The 26,599-nt window shown below is 35.7% G+C and overlaps 1 protein-coding gene and 1 pseudogene across 1 annotated transcript; both read right to left on the minus strand.

The window, feature by feature from the left end:
* Positions 1–169: 169 nt before the first annotated feature.
* Positions 170–19,357, minus strand: LOC142504533 (ADP-ribosylation factor GTPase-activating protein AGD3-like; annotated as a pseudogene).
* On the minus strand, positions 19,165–21,737 carry LOC142556370 (trihelix transcription factor ASR3-like). Its single transcript, XM_075667833.1, has 3 exons — positions 20,953–21,737; positions 20,704–20,745; positions 19,165–19,722 (listed from the first exon to the last, which is right to left on the minus strand). The coding sequence occupies exons 1-3, from the start codon at positions 21,590–21,592 to the stop codon at positions 19,436–19,438; spliced, it is 969 nt and encodes a 322-aa protein (XP_075523948.1). The 5' UTR covers positions 21,593–21,737; the 3' UTR covers positions 19,165–19,435.
* Positions 21,738–26,599: the final 4,862 nt, after the last annotated feature.

Genomic DNA, 26,599 nt, shown 5'->3' on the forward strand with positions numbered 1-26,599 from the left:
GCTTTTGGGCAACTTGTACTGCCTTTTCCCGCAAAGCTGTTGGATGTTGAAATTTTTTCTTCGGGGGCAACTTGAGCACGGCCCGTTAATGGAATAAATATATCATATGATAAGATGAGAAATAATCTAAATGACAAACAGCGTTTCCATCTTTATCTTTAAAATTCCAGAGGATATTCTTATTGCACGTGATCGTTCAGTAATTCCAACAAAAAAAATGTGGTTCCACTCAAATTACAAATTCACCACACCAAAAGCTTCACAGCTGACAGCCGTGCGGACTAAACAAAAATAAAACCATGCACAATACAAAAACACACGCACACAATGGCTCACAATTACAAATAACAATTAACTATCGTTTAATTACATTACATGTTCACACACTAAATGCTTCCTTCCACTCATTCTCTTCTCTCGCGCGACTACATATATAACAAAAAATTGCCACTTCTCCATTCTAAATTCAAAACCAACCAGCAGCCTCATATCCCCAGTTCGCAGTCTCCCACTTTACGTTAATAATTCCTTTAGCCAGGATAGATAATTACAACTACAACGCATTCCTAACATCCCAATCACTAACCTACCCACATAAATTAAACGATATTCACTCTCTTTTCAATTCATCCTCCATGCAAATCAGAGTAAAGCCAGCACCTCACTGTCCTCGGTCTTTGATTCCACCGCAAGCTGAAGTGGGGTTTTACCTTGGTCATCCACAGCTTGATGATCGGCTCCTCTCAGGTTAATGCAGAGTTATTATGCAACCATACAGTTGATAACTACATAATACTACCAACAATTTTACAAGCTCACACTCCTGATCCAATTGATTCAGAACAAACATTTTCATTTTTTGTCTGTGACAGTTGTAGAAATTGATGGATCAATTACGTGAGACTGAGTTTAGCAAATATGTACATACCTTGTTAGAAGAAGCTTCACCAACGAACTTTTGCCTCTAATGATACAACGATGGAGGGGAGTCTGACCCCTTGAATCAACAGCATTTATGTTTGCACCATACTGCAATAGAAGCTCTATCATTCCAATATCTGCAGTTTCGCAAGCAAGGTGGAGCAAATACCAACCGTCCGCATCCTCCATACTTGCTATATTTATTGAGCCTGAAAACTTTTGCAACAGCTCAGGATCCAAGCAGCACGAGTAGGGGTCGAGGGCAGATTGTTCTTGCATCATCATAACTTTGGCTAGGGTAAGAGAAAAGTTGCAAGTTACTTGCTCGATGAAAGCATTTAGATCGGGTTCAGAGTTGACAATGAGCCAATACACGGCTTTCTTGTCGTTGGCACGAACAGCATCCCACATTTGCTGTGCCACTGGATGATTTTGCTTGGGCTTCTGGACAAAAACCTTCTCCGCATACTGCAAAAAGGAAATAAAATATCTGTATGCTCAAGTCAAGAATCAGATCTGATAAGTCACACAAAAACAGATGCTAGGGAGGAAGCCAATCTTGATAATTTTCTTATACATTTTCCATTTATTATTTACTCAAACTCATGTTTCTTGAGATATATGTGTGAGAAATTTGATGCTTCAAGCCCATTTTGCTAATAGAGTCACTAAACCTGTGATAAATTCTTAACCATCTAATGCAGAGTAGAACTGTGTAGATCACCAGGAGACAGGAATCTGCATACATTGTCTAAAAGCAAGGTAACATAAGGGTGTTGATTCCTTGGGTTCCATTAATATATATATGATAAAAAAACACAATTGAGGTCTACAAATTATTTCATACAAATTTGTATGGAGCTTTCTGCCTATAAGGTAAAGAAAAACTGCAGGATGAGAATCAAGGTATTGTAAGAAGCTTACCTTGGCGTGAATAAATTTTTCTTTCGTACAAATTGAATCTGCAGAATTGGGCTTGTTGAAGTATTAAGAAATGAATCAATTCTTAACTTATGCAAGAATTATATTCAGAAACAATTACAATGAGCACATATATACTATATTCAGCAATGGACAAGCTTTACCTTGTCGAGCCAAGATCAACCTGGAATACACCCGTTGACTGCAGTAATTCCTCCCACACTGAGTTTGCAAAGGTGTTGCCCAGAGATTGAAATAGATTTATAACTGATGGTTCCCAAACTTTGACATCAAGAGTCAGCGATCTAACCTACGTGGAATGCCACTATATTGATCACAATATCCCAGGTATCCAAATCAAGATAAAACATTGTGTAAGTAAGAAACAATTCACAACATCGCCATCATCAAACATAAAATAAAACAGTGAACTAATACAACCTCTCTTTATTCCCATTTTACAATCCCGCGAAGCGGGTGCATACTTCTAAATTGCAATAAGATAGGTGATGGAAAACCAGGAGGCTAGGACATATACATACAACCCCGAGATACTTTTCAGATACAACAACTCATCGGTCTTTCAACCATTTCAAGTGAATAAAGAGTCATTCATAGAATCTCTTCAGCCACGTGTATGCACCGCTGGCATGGCCTTTCACCATTGAAAAAAGCGTTGAAGATGATTAATGCACAAGACCCTGGTGAAGATCATAATATAGTATATATAGAGATCAACCATTTCCTATACCTTAGATATATGTACTCCAAGATTTCGGTGGACACCAGAGCATTCAATGCAGACGAGAACACCTAGATTCAAGGATGCCCAATCTGGATCAGGAGAACCACAATCAGCACATTTATCATTACCACACACTTTCCGCAATGCATCAATTGGCTTCTCAAATTTTAAACTGGCTCTGTGCTGGTGTGAACTTCTCAAAGGGCGGTCTGTTTGAACAGAAGCAAACCTATCTGATGTGTAATCTTCAACTGCTCCATGATCAAAGTCGGCACTTTCGAATGAGCTACTCTCGCTGGTGGATCGATGATGACCACTGCCCATTGGACTATCAGCCAAACACTGGAACATCAATAACCAAATTCCATTAATTATATTAAAAAAAATTACCAACAGCTCAGTGAAAAAACATTACATACCCTCTCAGGAGCCTGAGAACTTAGTAATGATGCAATCACCCCCGTAATTTTCTCAATCCAATCCATTTGATCCAGGGAACTCTCTGCCTGCACTGACAAGTTACCATGCAGACAATTAACCATCAAGAGGATGTTTCCCAAAACTGCTTTAACAGAAAATAAAGTAATAAACACATCGAAAAGTCAAGAGGTCATTCTTTAAGGAATGATAACAGACCTGCAAAGTGTAGTTCTTTGTTGGAGATATAATTCGAAAGCAAAACCTTAAATCTGATTGTTCAGCATCGACTTTGATTGTTGATGTCAACAGATTCACAGTGTGATGTGACACGGATTTCTCATCATGTACCCCACCATGATAATGAGAAGATAACCAACGACTGAGTAATCCAGAACCCAATTCAGAACTATTCCTTTGATTCGCAAGTTGAGTACCAGACCCCTGCTATGGAATGATAATTTAAATGGGGATAAAAAAGAGAACTAGAATTTTTTTTATCAAAATCCCATTGAATTCTGATATGAAGTTTGAATATCTACTCACAGAGGGTTTGCTATTTTGTTTGCGATAGTAGTACAGCATTCCTCTGCTATCGAGAACAAAGAACCTTCTTTTCCAATCACCTCTCAGGCTTGAGGAACATTTTGAGAGATAACCTTGTCTAATTGTTTGAACCTGAAACTGTAAGCTTCAGACTAGTATTCAACTCAAAATAAAACAAAATACTAGAGATAACAAGTACAGTATGATAATTCGGAAACAATTGTAAATGTCAATACTTTTCGATCTTTCCTTTTGCAGCAGTTTGCACGACGGCCTTTATCATCTTATGTGAACTCTTTCCAATGGCTTGTATTCCATCTCCATTTGGAGATCCATTGGACCCATTTGAAGACCACCTGCTCTCTCTATCAATCTATCTTTTATACTCTTGCATCCTCTCGTTAAGAGCTGCCTGCTCATAATTAGATCTCTCCCTTGATTGCTTCGCAAAAGTCGATACCTGCACAATATAAGCATCATAAATTCAAGAGTTCCCATCTGGAATTATTTTTTTCCTGTGCGGGCTGCAGCAACTGATTTAGGAAATTGTATCCCCTCAAAATTCTGTTAACCCGTGGAAGGTAAAGATATTGTAACGCCCCGAAAATTTAAAGGTCTACGCGAACCACATGCATACAAATTATTAAATTCTTTTGTATTTTAATTAATTGTTTTAATTGCATAAACTAATTATTTTGTGCATATTTACATGTTTAAATTATATTTTCTACATGGTTGCAATAAAACTGTATTTTTAAAAGGTTATTCGAGTTGTGATCGAGGAACGGAGACCGAGGGCTGAATAAAATTGGAAAATATTTTATTGGTTAATTGTTTTTAATTATTTAAAATATGCGTGATGTTTTTTTTTAACATTTTTGAAAATATGGGATTTTGAGGTGATTTTATACGCCGGGACGTAATTTTTATCGGTGTTGGATTTTCAACAAAAATACAAACGTTTTGACAACCCGGCTAATATTTAAACAAAACTATTATAATATTTTAATTAATTCCTAATCAAGCACTAATGAGCCTAAACTTTGCTTATTAGGCCTAAGCCTTAATTGGTGAGTTAATTAGTGTATAAATATATGAAACCCTCTCCACACCATCACACGTACACGCCGCTTTTTCCGAAATTTCACACCAAAAACACTCATCAAGATACACGACACACACACACCACAATTTGAAAGGGGAGTTCGAAGGTTTCAAGAGAGTTTCAAGCCAAGGTCGTTCGTCGCCGTTCTTCGCAATCGTCAACGTAAAATCGTGCGTTTAAAACGCAAAGGCACGCCATATTTCTTTCCTTCAAACATCAATCACATCATAATATTTATTGGAACATGTTTTGAAATAAAACAAGGCACACAACTTGATATTTTCGTAACTATGCATATATGTGTTCTAAACTCTTGATTTTTCATCCAAAAACATGTTTGTTATGTTGTCAAAGGGGCTGCCATGATTAGGAATTGTTAGGGGATGTTTTTATACGTTTTAAAGGGTCCTAGACACACACAAAACGCTGCAAACGAAATAGAACACAAGCTGGAACCACCTTACTGTCATGGCTTTTGAGGGGCAGGGTTTAAGGGCTAGGGTGGCTGGGCTTGGCTTCGGCTGGGACCAGGGACTAGCTAGGGGCGTGGATGAGTCAAGGGAAGAGTCCTAGCCATGCTAGGACTCGAGGCAAGAGGCTGGGGAGGAGTCCTAGCAAGCTAGGACTCTACCCGAGAGTTACAGCAAGATGGAGCGCAGGTTTCAGTAGGTTATGCAAGGGGGAAAGGCTCGGCCTGAGGGCTTGGGCTGGGCTAGGTTAGATTCTTAGGGTCCTAGAAGGGTGCTAGACGGGATGGTTCAGGACCTGGTTGGGTTGGCTAGGTCCTAGCAACAGAAACAAGAGTCCTTGTCAAAGTGGGTTTCTCGGCCAGTTCAGGTTGCTGGGAAGTTTGGCTGCGGTTTTCAACTGGGGCTCGAGTCCTAAGGGTTCTAAGGGTCCAGGAGGGTGCCTAGAGGGTCTGCTCATGAGTTGGTGCAGGGTGGCTCGATGGGGCTCTAGCCAAGCACAGAAAACGTGAGGGAGAAGCTCTTGGCAGCAAGTTAGGCGTGAAGTCGCTGTCAAGGTTCATGGGCTTCGCTGCTTGGGTTTCAGGACTTGGGTTGGTCTGGGCTTGGTCTAGGCGTGGTCCAGGGAAGGTTAGGGTCATGAGGGGTCACGTGGTTAAGGGCTGGAAGGGGTCCTAGTCTGGATAGGAGTCCTAAGGTCCCTAGGATACACATGCAGAATATTGGGTCGACTTTCAGGAGGTTTTGAGTGGGCCAGGGCTGGTTTTTCGGGCTGGACTTGGTCAGTAGGGTCCCTAGATGGGTTGGCTCGGGTTTGGCTCAAGGTGGTTTGAGCGTGGCTCGAGTAAATTGAGAGATGGCTCGGTGGGTTCGTTGGTGTGTCAAAAACGAGATTTAACACCTAAAAATGAATCCATGGGTCCACGGGGGTGGCTCATGACTTGGAATGGTATAATAAATAATAAAAATGCTATGTTTAAAGTTTGGGTTCAAAATAACGAGTTTTGGATTTATCCGGGATTTTATCGCCGCATGAAACGCCAATTAAAGAATTAATCGAAACGCCTAGTTTTAAGCTTTATAAAATTATGGAAAATTATGTTTAAGCTCAAATAATTAATAAAAGTCTAAGTTTTGAATTTGGGAATTTTATATCAAGGTTTGGTTTAATTCGGGATTAAAACGCAGTAATACGTCTTATTTAAAGATTAATTTAAAAGTCTTCGATTTAAGCTAAATAAAAATATGAGAAAATTCATGTAGGTTTAAATAATTATTCGGGACATGTTAGAGTCAATGAAATTAATAAAAAGTCAAAAACGTGAAATTTTACGTCTAGGGGTAAAGCGGTCTTTTTACACCTAGAAATTAGTAAACGTCATGGCAGTGTCCTAAATTCTAGTTTATATGCTAATATGATTATGTTCAATGATTTTGGATGTTTATGGATTTTATATGTTAAATCATGATTTTTAAATATTCATAAATTATTAAGTTTTAAATTGGACATTTAAAAGATATGTTGCATGCTTGGTTTCAAAATAAAATTATATATTTTTATTAAGTGATAGAAATACGAAATGTTGAAGGACGTGAAGGGATTGTGACTACTACATGGAGATGTCGTGAGGGTTATGGTCCCAGTGGGAGCCCGAATACGAATACGATGATATGATTGGAGATGTCGTGAGGGGAGAAGGCCCAGAGGGAGCCCGTTTATGGGAAAAGGCCCCAGAGGGAACCCCGACGATCGTATTTCCAATGACATGATATGTTAATACGTAAGGCCAGGGCCCAGTTGACCGATGAGAGTGTTGCTGGTGTCCCCCACCGCCCAGTACTGTGGTTACATGTAGATGGATCCATCGCCCAATACGATTAAGAATACGAGTCACAATCACGATCTGAATTCAACAAACACGAACATGAATATGAATATGAATATGATGATATGAATATGTTGACATGAATATGGATACGAATATGAATATGTTTATGTTTATATGAAAAGGTCTATGAAAATGTTTATGCATAAGATTATGAAAATGTTTTTATTTAAGGTTTTATGCATCATGAAAATGTTTACGAAAATGTTATGTTTTAAGTTTATGCATCTTCATTAAAAGGTTATTTTAAGTACAAGTATTTTTCACTGTTATATGTGATCTGTATACGTATTATTTGTTATCAAAGATATGACGTGTTGAGTCTTTAGACTCACTAGGTGTGATTGATGCAGGTGATTATGATAATAATGTTTATGGAGGTCTTGATGGTTGACTTTGCTGGACTGAAGGTGCACATAACCCAAGGACCGACGCTAGTTTTCCGCACTAGTTATGATTTATGATTTTAAGTGATGTTAAAGATATTTGTTTTTACGACAATTTATTTATGAGTGGTTTTTGAAAGATTATAGTATGAGTTATACTTTTCAAATGTTATTTTTAGATTTGGTAAAGTAGTTGGTTGTTTTACTTTTAAAATGGTTCCAAATATTTATGATTCGGCCGAATGCTATGTGAGGTTTTAAAAAAAAAAAAAATTTCTAGTACTTTTTAAGAAAAGGAATAGCAGGCGTCTCAGATATCTTGCTCCAAATTCAGAAGATGAATAAAACATGAAGATAGTGAGAAAACTAATCTGTTATTTTTTTGTTAACCAACGAAAAGAAAAAGCATAGGAAAAGGACAAACCCGGTTAATATAGGGTTCCATTTGATGCAACAGCTCATAACCCTACATGGAATCAAAGATGAAGGGATTTTAAATAAAAAACTATTACACAACCATTATACGGTTTCTCCACTTAGGTACCTCTTTGAAATAACGAAGGTGAGCAGCCATTGTTTCACTAACTGTTTCCAAAAACTGAAATCTTTGTTTTGCATCAACGGTTGAAAGAGCAGTTACCTGGATGGTTAACATTCAGAAAAAGGATTTGTGATGATGCATCGATGAAATTTAATTTGTGCTCACGAGATCTAATGAATATAAAGATGATATTATCACACACCAGATTAAATCGAGCCTGCTCAAAATTGGACCGAGCATGGTGAAGCTCCTGGACGCGTTTCAGACAAAATAGTTATGTGGCAGATATTTACTTATATGGACTACATAATTTGACTTTTTGCTTCAAATTTTATATATTACCTCCGCCAGAAGAGTTGCTACGTCACTCCTTGTGCCTTTCCTCAATGACAAAAACTTTTCGCGAGCCCGTAGCAACAAACTAGCTGATAGTTATCAGTTACATATCTAGGGAAAGCATATCAGAAATTCACACTAATCACATTTTGCCTGCTAAAGAAGCCATACGGCTCCAAGAAACTCCCTCTGGTTTTGAGTCTGAAAACCACTTCACAACCCCAGAATTATATTATTTTAGACAAACAGATTTGTCTTTTGGTTAACTCATCTACACCCATTTTAGCTCGCTAAGCTATCCTTGTCAGGCATATTTGACATGTATCACTGACAACAATTATAGAATTTAAACCACCCACCACACCCAGTCACCCCCTGACAAACCCATCAAGTTGACTGAAGAAATGCTTCATAAAGCTAAATACAAGTATCATACTGGAGGTTTATACCAGAATATAATCTGGTCATAAAGAAGACTGGCCTTGTCGAAGCGCTTTCATGCCTCCTGCATAATAAACTTCATCAGTTAATAAATTAAAAGAAATATCTTAGTTAAAAAAAAATAGGTTAAAAAATCGCGAAGTGGGCATGTAGAATGCAGATGAAATATCATTAAACCAGTTCTTGGCGAAAAACCATATCATATTTTAAACTTTATATACCATGGAGAAAGAGTTCCCCAGAAGCGACTAAAAACTTATGAATGGCCAAAATATAATAATGGACAAGGAAAAGAAAACAACATCATAGTCATGTATAGAAGTAAACCAAAGCCATCACATTGAGGAACTAACATGTTTTCCCATGAGGATCTATTGCTTTCAAATTATAAAAAAGTGGCAGGTGAAATTGAAACAGAGAGATGGAGAATCGGTGAAAAAGCACCGTATTTCTTATTCCTCAAATGATTAGGTTACAAAGATTAAATAAAGATATAAAGTGATAAGATAATCTAATCCTAGGAATTAAAATACGATGATATAACAACTAATTAAAGATAAGATAATAGATAAGATAAGATAAGAAGTTTCAACACTTCCCCTCAAGGTGGGTCGTATAGATTTATCATTCCCAGCTTGGAACACAATTCAGCAAATGTTGGGCGGAACATAGCCTTTTTCAGTATGTCAGCCAGCTGAAGTTGAGAAGGAATGTAGGTGACAGTAATAACCCCATCTTCAATCTTCTCACTAATGAAGTGACGGTCTACCTCAACATGTTTCGTCCTATCAAGGTGTACAAGATTCTTTGATATGCTGATGGCTGCTTGATTGTCACACAACACTTCAACTGGGGAATTTTCTTCCACTTTTAACTCAATTAACAATTTTCTGAGCCACATCCCCTCACATATCCCATGGGCCAATGCCCAAAATTCAGCTTCAGCACTACTGCGGGCAACGACAGGTTGCTTCTTACTTCTCCACGTCACTAGGTTTCCCCATACAAATGTACAATATCCTGATGTCGAACATCGGTCTGTAGGGGATCCAGTCCAATCAGCATCACTGTATACCTTAGTTCTTCGGTATGTAGTCTTCCTAAATAGGATTCCTTTACCAGTATACCCTTTGAGGTACCTCAACACTCGATATGTAGCAGCCATATGTTCTTCGGTCGGGTTGTTCATGAATTGACTGAGAACACTTACCACAAATCCAATATCTGGTCGTTTATGTGCCAGATATATTAATTTTCCCACTAGTCTTTGATATGATATCTTCCCTTGTCTACTAAGAGATAGTCCTTTTTTCACCAATTTTGATATTCGGATCCATCGGAGGGTCAGTAGGTTTACACCCTAACATTCATGTTTCTTTCAGAAGATCAGTAACATATTTACGTTGAAAAATAAATATGCCACCAGAAGATCTCGCTACTTCCATTCCCAGAAAGTATTTTAGATGTCCGAGGTCTTTTATCTCAAATTCCCTGCTGAGGAGGAGTTTCACATGATTGATTTCTTCTTTATGATTCCCTGTGAGTACAATATCATCCATGTAAACAATAAGAATTGCACTTTTTCCTTCCCCAGAGTGTTTCACAAATAAGGTGCGGTCGGTCTGACATTGAGAGTAGCCATCGTTCTTTAACACTTTCATGAATCGATAAAACCAAGCTCTAGGAGATTGTTCAAGTCCATACAGGGACTTCCGCAACCTGCACACCTTGTTTACTTGTATTTGAGATTCAAAGCCAGGATGGATTTTCATGAAGACTTCTTCCACAAGATCACCATTAAGAAATGCATTTTTGACATCAAGTTGGTACAATGGCCAGTCAAAGTTAGCAGCGAGTGATAGGAGAACTCAGACAGTGTTGAGTCAAGCAACAGGAGCAAAGGTTTCTTGGTAGTCAATGTCGTATGACTGAGAGTATCCCTTGGCTACAAGTCTTGCTTTTAGTTGTACTATACTCCCATCAGACTTATGTTTGACTGTGAAAATCCACTTGCACCCGACCGGTTTCTTAGCTGATGGAAGATCAGTGATGTTCCATGTGTTATTCTTTTCCAATGTCTTTATTTCATCGAAGACAGCAATTTTCCATTTTGGATCATTTAAGGCATCTTCTATAGTGGATGGAATCTGGACCTGATCTAGATTGGAAAGAAAGGCACAATGCATAGGTGAAAACCATTTAAATGAGACGAAGTTGCCTATGGGGTGTTGTGTGCATGATCGAGTTCCTTTTCGTAGTGCAATAGGTCTTTCATCAAGGTTATCAATAAGCTCACTGTTGTTAATCACATGAGTATCAGTAATGGTTAATTCTTGTGAGTGTGTAACTGGATTTATCCTTGGGGAGATGTCATTAGCAGCCTGAATTTGTGAGGGCATTTGTATAGTCTATTGATGATGATGGTTTCTACGAGAACATGTATGAATTGGCTCATGGAGGTTAAGTTTTCTATGAACCGGAGGTGAGTCTAGTGGCGTAGTAATAGATGTAAGAGGCTCGATATAAGGGATGGACGAGATTGTGGGGATGGATGAGATTGTGGATTCCCAACTGCTCGGTTCATTGATGGTTGACTCTCCCTGAATGGAAAGCCTGGGTAAAATGGCTGAGATTCAAAGAACGTGACATCCATCGAAGTGTAGTATTTTTTCGTGACGGGTGAATAACATTTGTACCCTTTCTGGCGTGGAGAATAGCCGAGAAAGGTACACTTGACAGCACGGGGTTCAAGTTTATTACGGTGATGTGAGTGTATGTGGACAAAGGACGAACAACCAAACACCTTAAGAGGAATATCATGAATTAAATGAGGATAAGGATAAGTTTCTAGGAGGGTCTAGATGGGAGTTTTAAATTGCAGTATCCTCGAGGGCATTCTATTTATCAGGTAAGTGGCCGTTAGTATTGCACCACCCCAATGATAACGAGGAACATTTGAGGTAAAGAGTAATGCACGAGCAACCTCAAGAAGATGGCGATTTTTGCGCTCAGAGACTCCGTTTTGTTGTGGGGTATTCACACATGAGCTTTGGTGAATAATCCTATGTGATTGCAGATAACTCCCCAATACAGAGTTGAAATAACCACGGGCCCTATCTGTAATGCCCGAGAATTTACATCGTGTTAATTTACGATTATTGAGTCTGAGTTGATATGATTATGAAGGAAACCTCCGAGATTTGATTTATATAGCTTGTGGTATCTATGATTAGCAAGGGAGGTGCGAGACCAGAACTTTGGGCGCACTCCTCGGCGCACATGCACGACCTGTGCGAGAAGAAAGATGCGCGGACAGAATATTGCGCGCATATGCGCAACTTGAGGGCGCGCATATGCGCGAGATGGCCAGTAACCAAATATGAATTCCAGAGGACATCGCGCACATGCGCGGGATGAAGTCGCGCATATGCGCGAGCTGCCGAGAGGCTTATCGCGGAGACCAGTAGGTCTCGCGCATATGCGCCAGTTGAGGTCGCGCATATGCGCGAGACGTGCAGCACAAGAGAGATGCCACATGGCCGAGACATGCATGGTATATCTATATATATATATATACATATATATATATATAAAATTGTCATTTGTCTTCAGAATCAACCGCGCACGAGACGTGCAGCACAAGAGAGATGCCACATGGCCGAGACATGCATGGTATATATATATATATATATATAGATATATATATAAAAAAAAATTGTCATTTGCCTTCAGAATCAACCGCAAGAAACGAGAGAAGGTACGGAGAAAAGTTGTTGAAAATCCTTACGCCTTTTGTGAAAGATCTGTCCGTCTGATTTTGAATCTGACTTCAGTACTGTGTTCCTATCGACGCAGGCTACAACTGGACGTAAGTTTTGTTAAGTTTTGATATGTTCCGAAATTATGATATTGTTGGAATTGAATATGATTCATATATGATGTTCTTGACATGTTAGACATCGTAGAATCGAAGTCAGATTGAGAAACAGACTGATTATGGAATTGTTATGATTTTCTGATTATATTGATTTGAAATCGGACAGATTTGGATTATGAATGAATTACGGATTGTATCGGATATGAGCTATGATTTGTAATTGATGTCTGTTGATTTGGTATTGACGAGGATACTGAGATTGTGTCGTTATGCCGTTGATTTGACTTAAATCTAGATTAATCAGATTCAATGTTGAATTGAGAATAGAACATTGATATTATGATTCTCGATATGTCGTTTCAGATTTACAGAGACAGTCTTGAGTTCAGAACTGATATTGCTTCAGACCGAGACTACAAACGAAAGGTATAAGTCAATGTGGTATTGGGAGATCGACTCAAGTAGGATATACTTGAGTTTCTCTAAATCACATACTTCTTATTATTATGTTACTTGCTTTGACTTGATATGCTTGTTCTATGGATGTATAGAAAGCAGGTATTAGTCGAGTGATCTTGTGACAGAAGTGCCTGATAGTGGTGGGATCACCACGGGCACATTGCACGATGTCACAAGATAGTGTATTGGCGATAGTGCCACAGTCTGTGACGGATAGGTCAAGACACTAGATGTTTGGTTATATCGACGTGGATAGAATGGAGTTTCTTCTATTACTGTTGGTCGATATAGGAATACCAACGTCTGGAAACCGGGATCCCTAGACTAGGATTGAGTCTAGTCTGAGTCGTGGAGTCACGAGTATGATTGATAGTTTGATATTATTTATGTTTCAGACTTTGATATATATCTGATATCTACTTCATGCTTTATATTGATTATATGATTGCATGTTCGTTGATTTATACTGGGATTATATTCTCACCGGAATTATCCGGCTGTTGTCGTGTTTGTATGTGTGCATGACAACAGGTGGGACAGGATCAGGATCGAGGAGATGACGAGAGATCATGATTAGAGTGGAGACCACGGACTTTGATGTTGCTGTAGATAGGGTTTGAAACACTTGATAGCTAGTTGTTGAACTTTCGTCTGTATTGAATGTATGCTGTACAGGACTTGTACCTTATGTTATACTGATATGTATACTAGTATGATTTCCATTACGTTCCGCATTTAAAAAAAAAAAATTAGACCTTGTTTATTATAATTGATTAAATGGTCCCAATGACGATTATGAACTTGATTAGCGTCCGGATCCCCACACTATCAGTGCGTAGCACACGAATATGAGAAGAAAACTGGGTTTTGATCATTAAATGGAAATGTTTAAAGATCTGAGTACTTTCTGATTTATTTTTCATGAGGAAGACCCAAGATAGACGTGTGTGTGGTCATCGATAAATAAGATAAACCACCAAGTCCCGCAAGGTTGGGGGTATTTGATGGTCCCCAAATATCACTATGGATAAGGGAGAATGGCGAAGATGGTTTATAACAATTGGGCCTAAAAGTTGTACGAGTATATTTTAAAACATACATCACAATTAAATGGAATGGAAATTTTATTATGAAATAAGTCCGGAAACAATTTCTGAAGATACAATGGATTTGGATGAACTAAACGGTAGTGCCATAATAAAGTATCCTTGATCTTATTAGAGCTTAAAGCAGAAACAGAGTGAGGTACTGATTGTGGGGCAGAAAGTTTATTACTGCCAATCGTCTTCCCCGTAGAAAGTTCAACACTGCCAATCGTCTTCCCCGATGCCACATCTTGGAAAACACACGAATTACCCAAAATCTTAGCCACGCAGCCAAGATCATGATTCAGTTTACTAACAGACAGTAGAATTACAAGTAAGGTCGGACACAAACAAGACTGAATGAAGACAAATATCCCTAGTTAATTGAATGGAGCCACAACCACTCACGGTGGAAAGAGAACCATTGGCTATTCGTACTGTGTTAAGGACGTTGCACTGCTGAAAATTATGAAAGTAGTTGAGGCACCGTCATATGGTTGGATGCGGCCGAGTCGATATTATATGATGACAGATCATGCTGTGAAGATGTAAATGAGGCAATACCTGAATGAGCCATTGAGCCACATTACCTGTGCTGCTGAGAGACGGAGTGGGTGTGACAAGAGGCCATCCAAACAACTTCTGGAGAGCATCAAGTTGCTCTTTCGTGAAGGGTTGCTGCTCTGAAGTTGGAGGATCAACAACAGCTGTGTTTGCACGTCGCTATCTCGCTGGTTTCCATCGGCAGGTTTCCCATGAATTTCCAGCATGTATCCAGTGTATGTATAGATTTGCGACATTTGGGACACCATGGACAGCTTTGCTTGCATTGGCCAGTGCCGGGTAAGTTTGGAATCATACGCATACCACCAGTAGAGTCATCACTTGGTGAAGGGAAGCGATGTTGGGCAGCCAAGGCGGATGTGTCAACAGAGGACGGAATTTCTGCCGTTGTCAACATAATCTTTCGACGGCTCTCTTCATGACGAACAACAGAAAAAACACCTCGAAGGCTCGGTAAAGGTTTAGTGCCCAGAATTCTCCACCGTACGTCGTCGAGTGATGGGTTGAGGCCAGACAAGAATCTGAATATCCGTCGGTGCTCGACAATACCACGAAATCGGTCACCATCTGGTGGACACTCCTACTCATATACTTCGAAGAGATCTAACTGCTGCCACAGCCGGATAAGAGTGTTAAAGAAATCGGTGAGCGAAGACTCTCCTTGGCGGAGATCTTGCAACCGGCATTCAATTGCAAATAATTCGGAGGTGTTATCCTTGCTGGAGTATGTATCTCTTGCAGCATCCCAAATATCCTTGGCACTGCGATAGAGGAGGAGATTTTCTCCTATCTCGGTTGTCATGGAATTTGTTAACCAGGACATAACCATGCAATTCTCTGAATTCCAAGTCCGAAATTTCGGATCCTCAGACGTTGGACATAGCGCGTCGTCGGACAAGAAGCTATCTTTCCCACAGCCACAGATAAAGAGCCTGACAGATTGTGACCACTGTAAATAATTCTTGCCGTTCAATCGATGACAAGTGATTGGTACCGACGAGAAATCAGTTGCCGAGGTTGGACTCTGGAGGCAGGGATATTTTAGGTGTTGCCATGCCGTGTTTGGTCATGTATATCCCTGGAGCTCTGATACCATGAAATTGAAACAGAGAGATGGAGAATCGGTGAAAAAGCACCTTATTTCTTATTCCTCGAATGATTAGGTTACAAGAATTAAATAAAGAAATAAAGCGATAAGATAATCTAATCCTAGGAATTAAAATACAAAGATATAACAACTAATTAAAGATAAGATAATAGATAAGATCAAATAAGCAGTTTCAACAGCATGTAATTTTTTTAGCACAAATAGCAATAAAGAGTGAGTACAAATAATTTAAGAGATGCCTCATAACAACACGAGACAAAATACTATAGTTCAATCATTAGGGATGGACAGATAACAGAAGAACATTATTGCTTAACTAACAATAATTTCAATCTTCTACGTATAACAACTGAGATTTCCTTATTAACGACATTACATAAATATAAACTGCAAAACAGAATTAATTAACTTGCATGAAATATTGAGGAACTTATATAGCCACAAATATAATCTATGAGCTATTTTTCACATCAAACAGCATGAATTAAAAATTGTACCTTGACATCTTGTAAATCTAAGTTCACAAACTGCAGCAATCTTTCATTCAGTATGTGCTCAACTTGAAAGGATCAAAACGCAACCAGACAAATGGGAATGCATGATATCTTAGTTACTCATTTCTTTACACTAAGTCACCTTACTAATTTGAGATGGGCATTAATCTAGAGAAATGGGATGAGTACCAACAAACATATTTTGTACAATACTTGTTTGGGATCCCTTTTAATTATGTCACCATTCTCTCCAAAAAATAGATAAAAAGCTCTTCGGTTTTTCCTCGAGGGCTAGCCAATAACCATATAGATAAATAGGCGTAAAATCCCATAAAACATAGATTAAAACAACGAGTTTACCTGAGATCGAAGAACTTCTTTATATGTCCCAATTTCCCTCAGTGCTATGGTGAACTTTGCCATGACAGGACCTACAAATATTAGATTTTGGCTTGATAGCGTCATATTCCCATCAAGATACTGATTGAAACTTATTTGCCAATATAAACGATGTACCAGGAGATATTATGAAACAGAATAAATTAATCTAGTACTGACTACTGAGGAAGATTTAAATAAGACAGACCGAAAAGAAGCACTTGGATCACAAGCAATCAAGGTGGCATAGGCCTAGCTGCCCCTCTTTGGTAATGGAAGGAGCGGGGGATTTGGGTAGGTCACGGGACTAGTGCCAAAAGTTGGTTTATATAAAAGGTAAAACCCAAGAAACATTGATAATTCTTGTTCTTGGAAGAGTGGGCAGCAAAATTATGCAGGTTATGGTGTCATACTTAGAGTTTAGATTCAGTGCCAGTTGCTCCAAGTGGTAGATTACCCTAGAAAAAGATATTGGTTTGCTTTAATTTAACAGGATCTAATTCTTCTCTGTCCCATTTCAACTTCCTTAATGATAGGTCATGACCTCATGAGTACCAATTCAATTGAGTAAATGACGTGTGGTTTAGAATTTAGCATTACTGAGGAATTATTATCAAAACAATGAGATTACATTCAATACATCATATATTGAGGTTTTAAACCAATTATTTATTACTTCATATAGTGAATATGCAATAACCGATTTTGAGATGCTGAAAAATGTTCTGGTAAAATGGAAGACTAATCTACAGAACTGTAATATTATTTCAGCACACTGGATTAAGCTAAATAGAAATCTATGTAAGATTTTCAAATATCTTGAAACCTAAACAGCTAAAGGTCATGCAATGTTTGAATGTACAGTTGTATCTACATCAAAAGTGCAACATCAGAAAATGTTGGAAGTAGAAACTACCTTTCATCGATAATCAAAATAAAACAAGACATAGCATGCATATATTATTGAAAAAAAGGAAGAATATACCTCCAAAGGCAACACTAATGGGATCATTATGCCCTCCACCAAAAGTTTCCAACGCACCAGCAAAAGCAATGTCTCCATCATATTCCTCGCCCAGACCTTCACTGTAAGTTGTACAGCATCATTAAAAAGTCAGAGACATACAACATTAACTTTCAGAAACCAAGGAGACTAGAAGTGAACAAAGATCCAAGTGCAACAACTTCTCTTCATTATCTGACAGAATGGACGAATGTATCATGGTACTATATCTTTCTATAGCTAAATCACATATTTCTGAAATATCTTTTTATCTCTAGTACAAAGATACAGTACAGGTAGCGCATCCACTTCGAAGGACTTCCTTCCGTGGACAGTAAGTCTAAGAACATACAAGTGCCTTATACTAAGCGATAGATACCAAAGGTAAGAGATATTAGTGCAATATTGGCTTAAGTTCAACAAGATGGCCCGATCTTAATCTAATTGCATCAAAAAGCCCTAGAGTTTCCCATTTTCTCTAAAAAAATATAACTTAAACTAGATCTTAACTTCATCAGGAAACAAAACAAAGAGTGTAAAATTTCACGGGTTTTCAAAATAAAAACATCAACAAAACAAAAGCTGAAACACAAAAAAAAAAGTTCTCACTGTATTTCCGACTCCCTTTGTAAAACTTTAGACACCTCTCCCTCAATCAAAGATTCAGAACTTTCCTCCAATGTTTGTATCTGTAAGCAGAAATATATGGCATTTTTTTAAAAACCAGTGACTATGAAAAGGCTCCAACAAGGTAATGCAACCAAAGCCTAATTTTGACTCAAAATAGTATTAGTGGATAGTTCATCCAAGATCACTTTGTAAATTCCAACCAAATAACCTGTGATATTAAAAAGTAACTTGTTAGCTGTTCAAATGCAGAACAGTCAAATATGGAAATATGTTATCGTAAAAAAACAGTAACACTGAATCGAAGTAAAAATGTCAATTTCGAGGGGAGGCCTATGACTATGAGAAAAGGAGTGTGGAAGAGTGAGTGTGGAGACTGGGATAATGGAATCGACGAGTGTTTTGTTAGCGAATAAATAAAGTAAATTACCAAATTATAATATATTTGGACAGTTGAATTTTAAATTTATTTATTTAAATATATTTGTGTAATTTTAGAAAATTAATTTCATAAATTATAAATTTATTTATATATTATTTTACGTTAATTATGATAAAGAATAACAAAATTATTTGAAATTAATTATATTTTGTGTAACTAATCTATCTGTATCTATATATCTAGCAATATATATATTATATTATTATATTATATACATATATATATATATATAAATATAAATATGATATAAATATAAATAAAAGTATGGATAAATGACGAGGTTTACTTATTGTATAATGACAAATAAACTTCTATACACATAAATAATTTCTTTTGTTTTTAAATCTAATTTAATTTAATGCATGTGTCTGGATACTGAAAAATGGGATATGAACTTATATAGCATATTCCAAAATGAGAATCAATACTACAAAAAGATATTGGAATCACTGACAAAATAAACTAGCATCTGAATTGCAAAGCTTTTGTCATAGAGTTTGGGTAGGCCTAACTTACAATTGATCCTAAACATAACAAGGATCGTAAATAAATAAGAAGCCCTGTGGGTTATCTCCAATGTGATTTGGACGAATAACCCACAAATTCATTATCAACTGTATGCATATGAAGTAAGGATTCCAGCACGTATAGCTACTTTCTGTACACTTCAACTAGTATTATCATGGTTACAACTTATCAGCAATTCTTCCCAAGGCATCTGCAAGCTTGTTGAGGACTGTTATTAAGCCATTCATATTCTCCTGGCGTTGCTCCCTCTCCAACTCAAGATGGGAGTTATGAGCTTCAAGTTGCAAGCCCAGCAGTTTCCCATTTTTCTCTAAAGCTTTGATCAACTGAAGCTCAACAGATGTAGCTTCCCCATCTCCATCCGATCCAACTCTCTTTCTTTTACGTCCTTCTTGAGTGCTTCTAAACTCAGCATCAGAGGCAGGTTGTTTCTCACTGGTTATGCCTGCACAAAATCCCAATCAGAGGACTTGCTGAAAGTAGAACCATTTTTTGTTTTATATCTTTCTCTAACTCTTCATGTTGACATCTACTCATTTACTTCATCATTCTTGATCTTATTCCAAACCCAAAGACGAAAGATATATAAATTACACCAAAAAACCGATCAAGCTTCTTAGCATTATGTGCTTTTTGAATAGGGACAGCGCATATATCAATGTTTTCTTGTACTCGATTGCACACAGAGGGATGCAGAATGAGGTACGCTATTATACTTGACACTTCTGCCTTCACAAACTAGGTAAATACAACTCTTCAATCAATATTTCCCGAAAGATACGAGCCCACAAAATGATCACTTCCATCATTCCGAGTCCAAACCACACAAATTAACCCATGCTAGTATATCCGTTATTTAAAATCGTGCTAGTAAATATTTCTGATCAAACACATGACACATCGGATTCTCCGCCCCACCAAATGAAAAGGGTCGGATTCACCATTTTACCAGGAGGTAAAAACAGAAACAATATTCCTGTTTATGATATAAATATGAGTCAAAGGTACTCATCACGAGAGCAGCTCAAATGACTTTATTTTTGCAAATTGCACTGCTTGACAGTCATCAAAATGTTTCTTATATGCTTAATTTCAGGGAGCCTTAATTAAGATCAGTTGCCTAAATTCGAGACTTGGTTAGAGAATCGATACCATAAGATGCATCCTTGTTATCAACAATTGGCTGCAATAAATCTCACCGCATGAATGCTACTACTTATCTTTGCAACATTCAAGCGAGCAGATGCTAGTTTTTTCTTCACATGTGACATGCAAATATGAAACAGCTTAAAGATAATTTAAAACGAAAATACAATGGGTGCACAACAATCAAGAATATCAAATTACACGGTAGCTACAACTTAAATGAAAATTCAAATATTAATCGAACAAAACAAAATAGACACTCAACAGTGAGCTATCGTACCTCGAGCAGGTGATACGCGGGGAAGTGACTGCTTCTCTGCCACTGCAAAAATTGAAAACCATATTATCAACACTATCTAGACTTTTACCAACAAATAGAGTATTAGTTATGTGTGCAACAGATACTGGTTGTACGAGATTATAGTTAAAGGCTTTTGCAGCCAAATAGGCCAATAGTGGTGGATTCATTTCTAAAAGAACCAATCTTGACTGGCTTATATCGGAGTTGGAGCCGGGAAAGTTTTAATACCAGTCTCTTTACTCTGATCGGGATTCCTTGGCGGCTCCTCCTCTCTAGCCGACTGCTCAAAATCGGAGAACAGCCCTTCATCCCCCACCGCGCTCCGCCCACTATCAAATAACGCCTCCGCCTCATCACCGGCCTCTGCCGCAGTGGCAGGTGCCAAAGCCAAAGATAATTCACCAGCCACACCTAGGCCTCCGACGCCATCCAGGATATCATAGACCTCTTTGTCAAAAAAACCAGGCAACTTTCTCTCCCTTCTCAGATCATTCCTCATCAGCCAAAAAGACTCTGCTCCGTCCCCTGCTTTGGACTCCCAATCTTTAATCTTCTTAAAATCTCCGGCTAAATTGCTCCATCTCTTACGGCACTGAACGGGTCCGCGGTTAACTCCATGTCTCTTACAGTATGATGCAACGGATGCCCATTTAGGCTCGGCCTGGCAAGAACCCAATCCAAAACCAGACAGCCGCCCCCTTTTGACACGATTCTCCGCCACCCTTTTCCCTTGTATGAGTACGAGTATCTCTTGTCGGGTCCAACGGGGCAAGCGCGGAATTTTGACTCCATCATCGCCGGAAGGCTGACGGCCGTCTGCTCTACCGTCAACGGGTCCCGGAGCTAAACTAAGCTGCTCCAGTGTCATATAAAAAGATCACGTGGCAGGGTACCTTTGTAGTCACGTGCGGTTAAAGTAACGGCGTTTGGTGTTAACGGCGTAGGAAGAGGAAGGGAGAGGGTGAGGTGTTTCTTTCTTCTCTGAGATAACAATGTGTGTGGGGTGAGGATCCTTAAACAAGATGATGAAAATGCTAATATCGTATTAATTATGAGTAAGATGTGGTTAATATATTTTTTTTATTTTCCTAATATATTTTATTAATTTAAATTTTAGAAAAAGACACTAGACTACTAGTACTAGAACTTCCCATTTAATGGGTTTGCTTTGTGGCTTTGCAGTTGCTATTAGAAAATGCCATCCAATCCATTTGTGTTTTTTTAAGAAAAAATAAATAAATAAATATTATTTTTAAGTGGATATCTCTCTCGTGTTTCAAAATAAATATTCAATATCCACTTTTTAAAATAAGATATTGATAACAATTATACATATGTGATTTGTGATGATAGATAAGATATAAGATTCTTAGGCGACCGTGGATGGAAAATAAAGAAACAGAAATATTCGATTATATTAAAAGTATTATTTTTTATGTTAAAAATATTATTTTTCACTACAAATATAAATCAAATCGACAAGTCTCATAATGTGATATACCTATTCATAAAGTAAAGGGAGCGACGATTAATTGGGGCCTAATCATGTTTAATTATATATATATATATATATATATGGCTTTAGCTGCTCACATATATACTTTATTTTGTGTTTTTTATTTTATTAATAAAATTTACTGTCAACAAACAAATTTTAATATCCTTTCTTTATTTTATGAATGAATACACTCTTGGCTTGTGACGATGGAATCAATTGAAATATTCATCCAGAGTCCCATAAGGTTAGTAGAATGTCATATTTTCCCCCCTTTCCAAACCATTGCATATAATAATAAATTTTTTTTGGGCCCCAGAGAAAGGATGAATGCTCAAAATTGGCATTATCGCAGTTTAGCCCTTGGATTTGCTAAATATAACAAAGCTAGAGGTATTAGTTACCTTTTTATAATAATATCTCATAAAGGTGTGTCAAATAAAGATCATGGATTTTGAGGTGGCAAATCCACGATTTATTCTCTCTTTGTTTTCTAGCTACGTTTTCATTTTAAAATATCAAATTTTTTAATGAGAGTCTTTTGATCTTGTGTACAAATTATATAATTTTGTTCATGGATCGGCATCACAATACCCTTGAAGATTGAGAGGTGATGCAACATCTAAACGGATACCATAGTCTAATGTGCCATTGATTTAACGCAAGATTCGCTTGATTGCTTTGGGATTTTCAGTGAGTATAAAAGGGAGTCTGTATAAATTGACACACTTTATTGACACTATATGAAATATCGGGTCGTGTTATAGTGAGATATTGGAGAGCGACCACAGTGCTTCGATAAAGAGTGACATCTTCACAAAGATCTCCATCATTTGAAGAAAGTTTAGTCCCAATAGCCATAGGAGTAGGCAATGGTTTGGACTGACGCATCTTGGTTTTGGCCAGTAGGCCATGAGCATATTTGGCCTGTGACAAGAAGAGCGAGTGTTCCACGGGTATGGAGACTTCAACGCTAAGAAAATAAGACAATTCATCAAGATTTTTGAGACAACTAGTATGAAGCACGTGCGATGCACGTAAATACAAATTATATGATAAAAATAAAAAATTTGATTTTCTAAAAAAATAATTTGAATCATTTTGTTATAAATTTGAGTTTAATCTCTTTGTTATATTGGACGAATAAATTAATTAAGAACTTATGTAATTTACTTTCGAATTTTTTGTCAAATTAAAATTCAAGTTGATAATTTTATGTTATCTAATAAATTATAATTAGCACAATATATAGAATCAAATTAAATGAAACAAATTTTTAAAAAATATATATCCAAACATCAAGTATAAGGCATAATAAACTAAAAACCAATCAACTTATGGACTTTAAAAAATGTGAAGGGTAATAACCATAAAATATATTTAATTAGTATTAATTATTAATTAATAGACTAAATGTGAATTTACTTCATAGGTTACTTGATTGATAATTGAAATAAGTAAAAAATGTGAAGGGTAATGACGTCCATTCACAATTGGAAAACATTTGAAGTATCCACACTTTTATAGGTACTAGGTAAAGACACGTGCAACGCACGTGAAAATACATTTCTATTATCAAAAATTGTTGTTAAAGAAATGAGTTCAGAAGAGATTAATTTACAAAAAATTATATATTAATTATTTCATGCTATATTAGTCGATAGAAAATGAGTAATGCTACATGTGCAACCAAATTTGTACAATAATTCTTACCATTCAAAAAAATCAATACAGAAATTTCATTTATCAAAATCTCATGATAAATTAAATATAAAATCTCATTAGATAATAACAAAATCTCACGATATAATTGTTGTAAATATCGCAGTACGATATATTGGTTGTATCTTTAGCATTATCCGTAGGAAATTCAATGTAATATAATTTGTACTACATGTATTATAAAATGAGTGCAAAAGATATTTGTTTAAAAATTTTATGTGTTATAAATCTAAGGTTATTCTTGAATGGAAGGATTTCAAATCCATGGATTTCAATACATTCAAATGTATTTTTGTTATTTAGAGAAGTAACATCATAAACTTCAAATTCACTCATTTCGTGTTTATATAATAGTATTTCATGTTAATTATAATATTTTTCAAGTTCACCCAATAATAATGTTATTTGAAATTTATTCTACTTTATATAAATAATAATATGTAAATAAGTAATGTGTAGATTCAAGATTTGATATATTGTTTCATTGTTAACAATAAAATTATAATTCAAATCCATAAATTTGAAATCAATTTATCCAAGCGCAATCTAAATAAATTAATAATTGTTGAAAAACATATTAGTAATAAATATTATAATTTTGTATAAATTAGACATTGGAGAAAGTATAATATAAAATTGATATCACAATATTTATTAAAATTAAAATCGAGAGAAGAAAAAAGTATAATACATAACGTTGACCACTTATTTTAGCACGTGTTATTGATTTATGAAAAATAAAAATATAATATAAATAATATATTCTAAACCTTAAATTAAATTATTGCGTTAAATGTTTTCTTCTTTTATATTTTCAATTTATATTGCTTTCACGATTTTTTTTTTGTCATCAGTTTTTTTTTCTCTATGAAAAAACAATATTCTCGCCATCTTCATTAGCAAATCTTATGAGTAGAAATGTATATTCTTTTCTATTTGATGCCTCTACAAATCTCCACAAAAATTAAGTGTTTTGTAGAAAAAAAAAGTTTGTTTCATCAAACAAATAAAACCAAAGAATTTTGTTATTTCAGTATTCTACAAATTATATTTATTTTTTGTAAATATTTTAACTTAATCTACAAGCAAATAAAATCAATTAATTTTGGTCTAGACAACTGACAAAATATGATTTAATTAATATTTTATTATATTTATCAAAAAGTGTTCAACTCTTAATGATATAACTTATTTATGCAATATGTTATTTAAATACAAAAATTCAAAATTACGATAACATATTTTTTTTTATATTTCATACTATATTATTGGAAGTATTAAATTTGTATATATTAATTTTTTATGAGAATCTTCTTGCATATATAACTCATTCAAAAGATTATAGATTTACAAAATAAAAAAAATCATATTCAATTTAATATTTTGTGAAAAATATATGTTCACTTCATCTACAAGCAAATAAAAACAAATAAATTTGACCTTTCTTATTATCAATCATAACTCATTAGGAGAAATATTGAGCAATAATGAATAATTTTTGTAAAGATTTATTCATAATAATTTTAAAATTTACATTCAAAGATATGTCATTTCAGATTACATAAATCTATAATTGATTTACTCATATACATCATTTATAAAAATACATCTTCGTCAATTGCAAGATCATCAAATAAGTAATTGTTATAGTTTCTGATCTTTACAAAGACGAAAAATAGTTAAAATTAGTAAAACTGTATGTATTCAGTCATATATTGTTAAATTTTAATAATAAACTAAGGCTTTGAAAAATATTAGTTGGATTTTTTTATAAAAAAAAATAGATAGAATAAATACCCACGAAATATTTATATGGTCATCTTTCTTCTATATCCAATAATGCTTTGCATCATTTTTGTAAAATATAATTAACCGTCGAACCTTCTTCATAACACCAACCCACATGATTTAATTATTTGGCTTCATTATTTTAATTCGTCGTTTTAAATTAATTATTCTTAATTAATGCAAAATAGAGGATATTTAATATCATGTACTTACACAAATTATGTTTTTTTTTGGAAAAAATTCACTATATTTACAACCAAATAAAACAAAAGAATTTTGGTATTTCAATATTGTACAAGCTAATTTTTTTGGGAAAAAATTATTTTCGCTTCATCTATAAACAAATAAAACCCATGATTTTTTGTATTTCAATATTCTCAAATTAATATTTTGCGGAAAAAAATATGTTCAATTCATCTATAAGAAAATAAAAACCAAAGAATTTTGGAGCTTCAATCTTCTTAGCTGATCCTTGCCTAGCATACGTAGATTGATAATCTTGACATCATCATAATAATTGATTTTACAAAAACTTCCTCACCAAATTAAAGATAAACTTCTTGCATATATAAAGTCATTCAAAAGATTATAAATCTACAAAATAAAAGACATCACATTCAAACAAATATTTTTGTGAAAAACATTTGTTCACTTCATCTACAAGTAAATAAAAACCAAATAACTTTGACTTTGTCTATGGAGAAGTAGTGAGTATTGCTAATGAATAAATTTTATAAAAATTTATTTATCATAATTTTAAAAATTTACATACAAAGATATATCTTTTAATGTTACAAAAAATATAACTGATTTTTCAATATATATCTCTTATAAAAATAATCATTCGTTAATTGCAAGAATCTCTCATAA

Source organism: Primulina tabacum, chromosome 9 (genome assembly GCF_025594145.1).
Source record: "Primulina tabacum isolate GXHZ01 chromosome 9, ASM2559414v2, whole genome shotgun sequence".
NCBI lineage: Eukaryota > Viridiplantae > Streptophyta > Magnoliopsida > Lamiales > Gesneriaceae > Primulina > Primulina tabacum.

Excerpts from the sequence above, each read along its gene's own strand:
- LOC142556370 (XM_075667833.1), bottom strand. The coding sequence starts at position 21,592 with ATGACACTGGAGCAGCTTAGTTTAGCTCCGGGACCCGTTGACGGTAGA. Across the intron at positions 20,746-20,952 it reads CGATCAGAGTAAAGAGACTG|TGGCAGAGAAGCAGTCACTT; the intron begins GTATTAAAACTT and ends CAATTTTTGCAG. Across the intron at positions 19,723-20,703 it reads CCGCGTATCACCTGCTCGAG|GCATAACCAGTGAGAAACAA; the intron begins GTACGATAGCTC and ends GATTTTGTGCAG.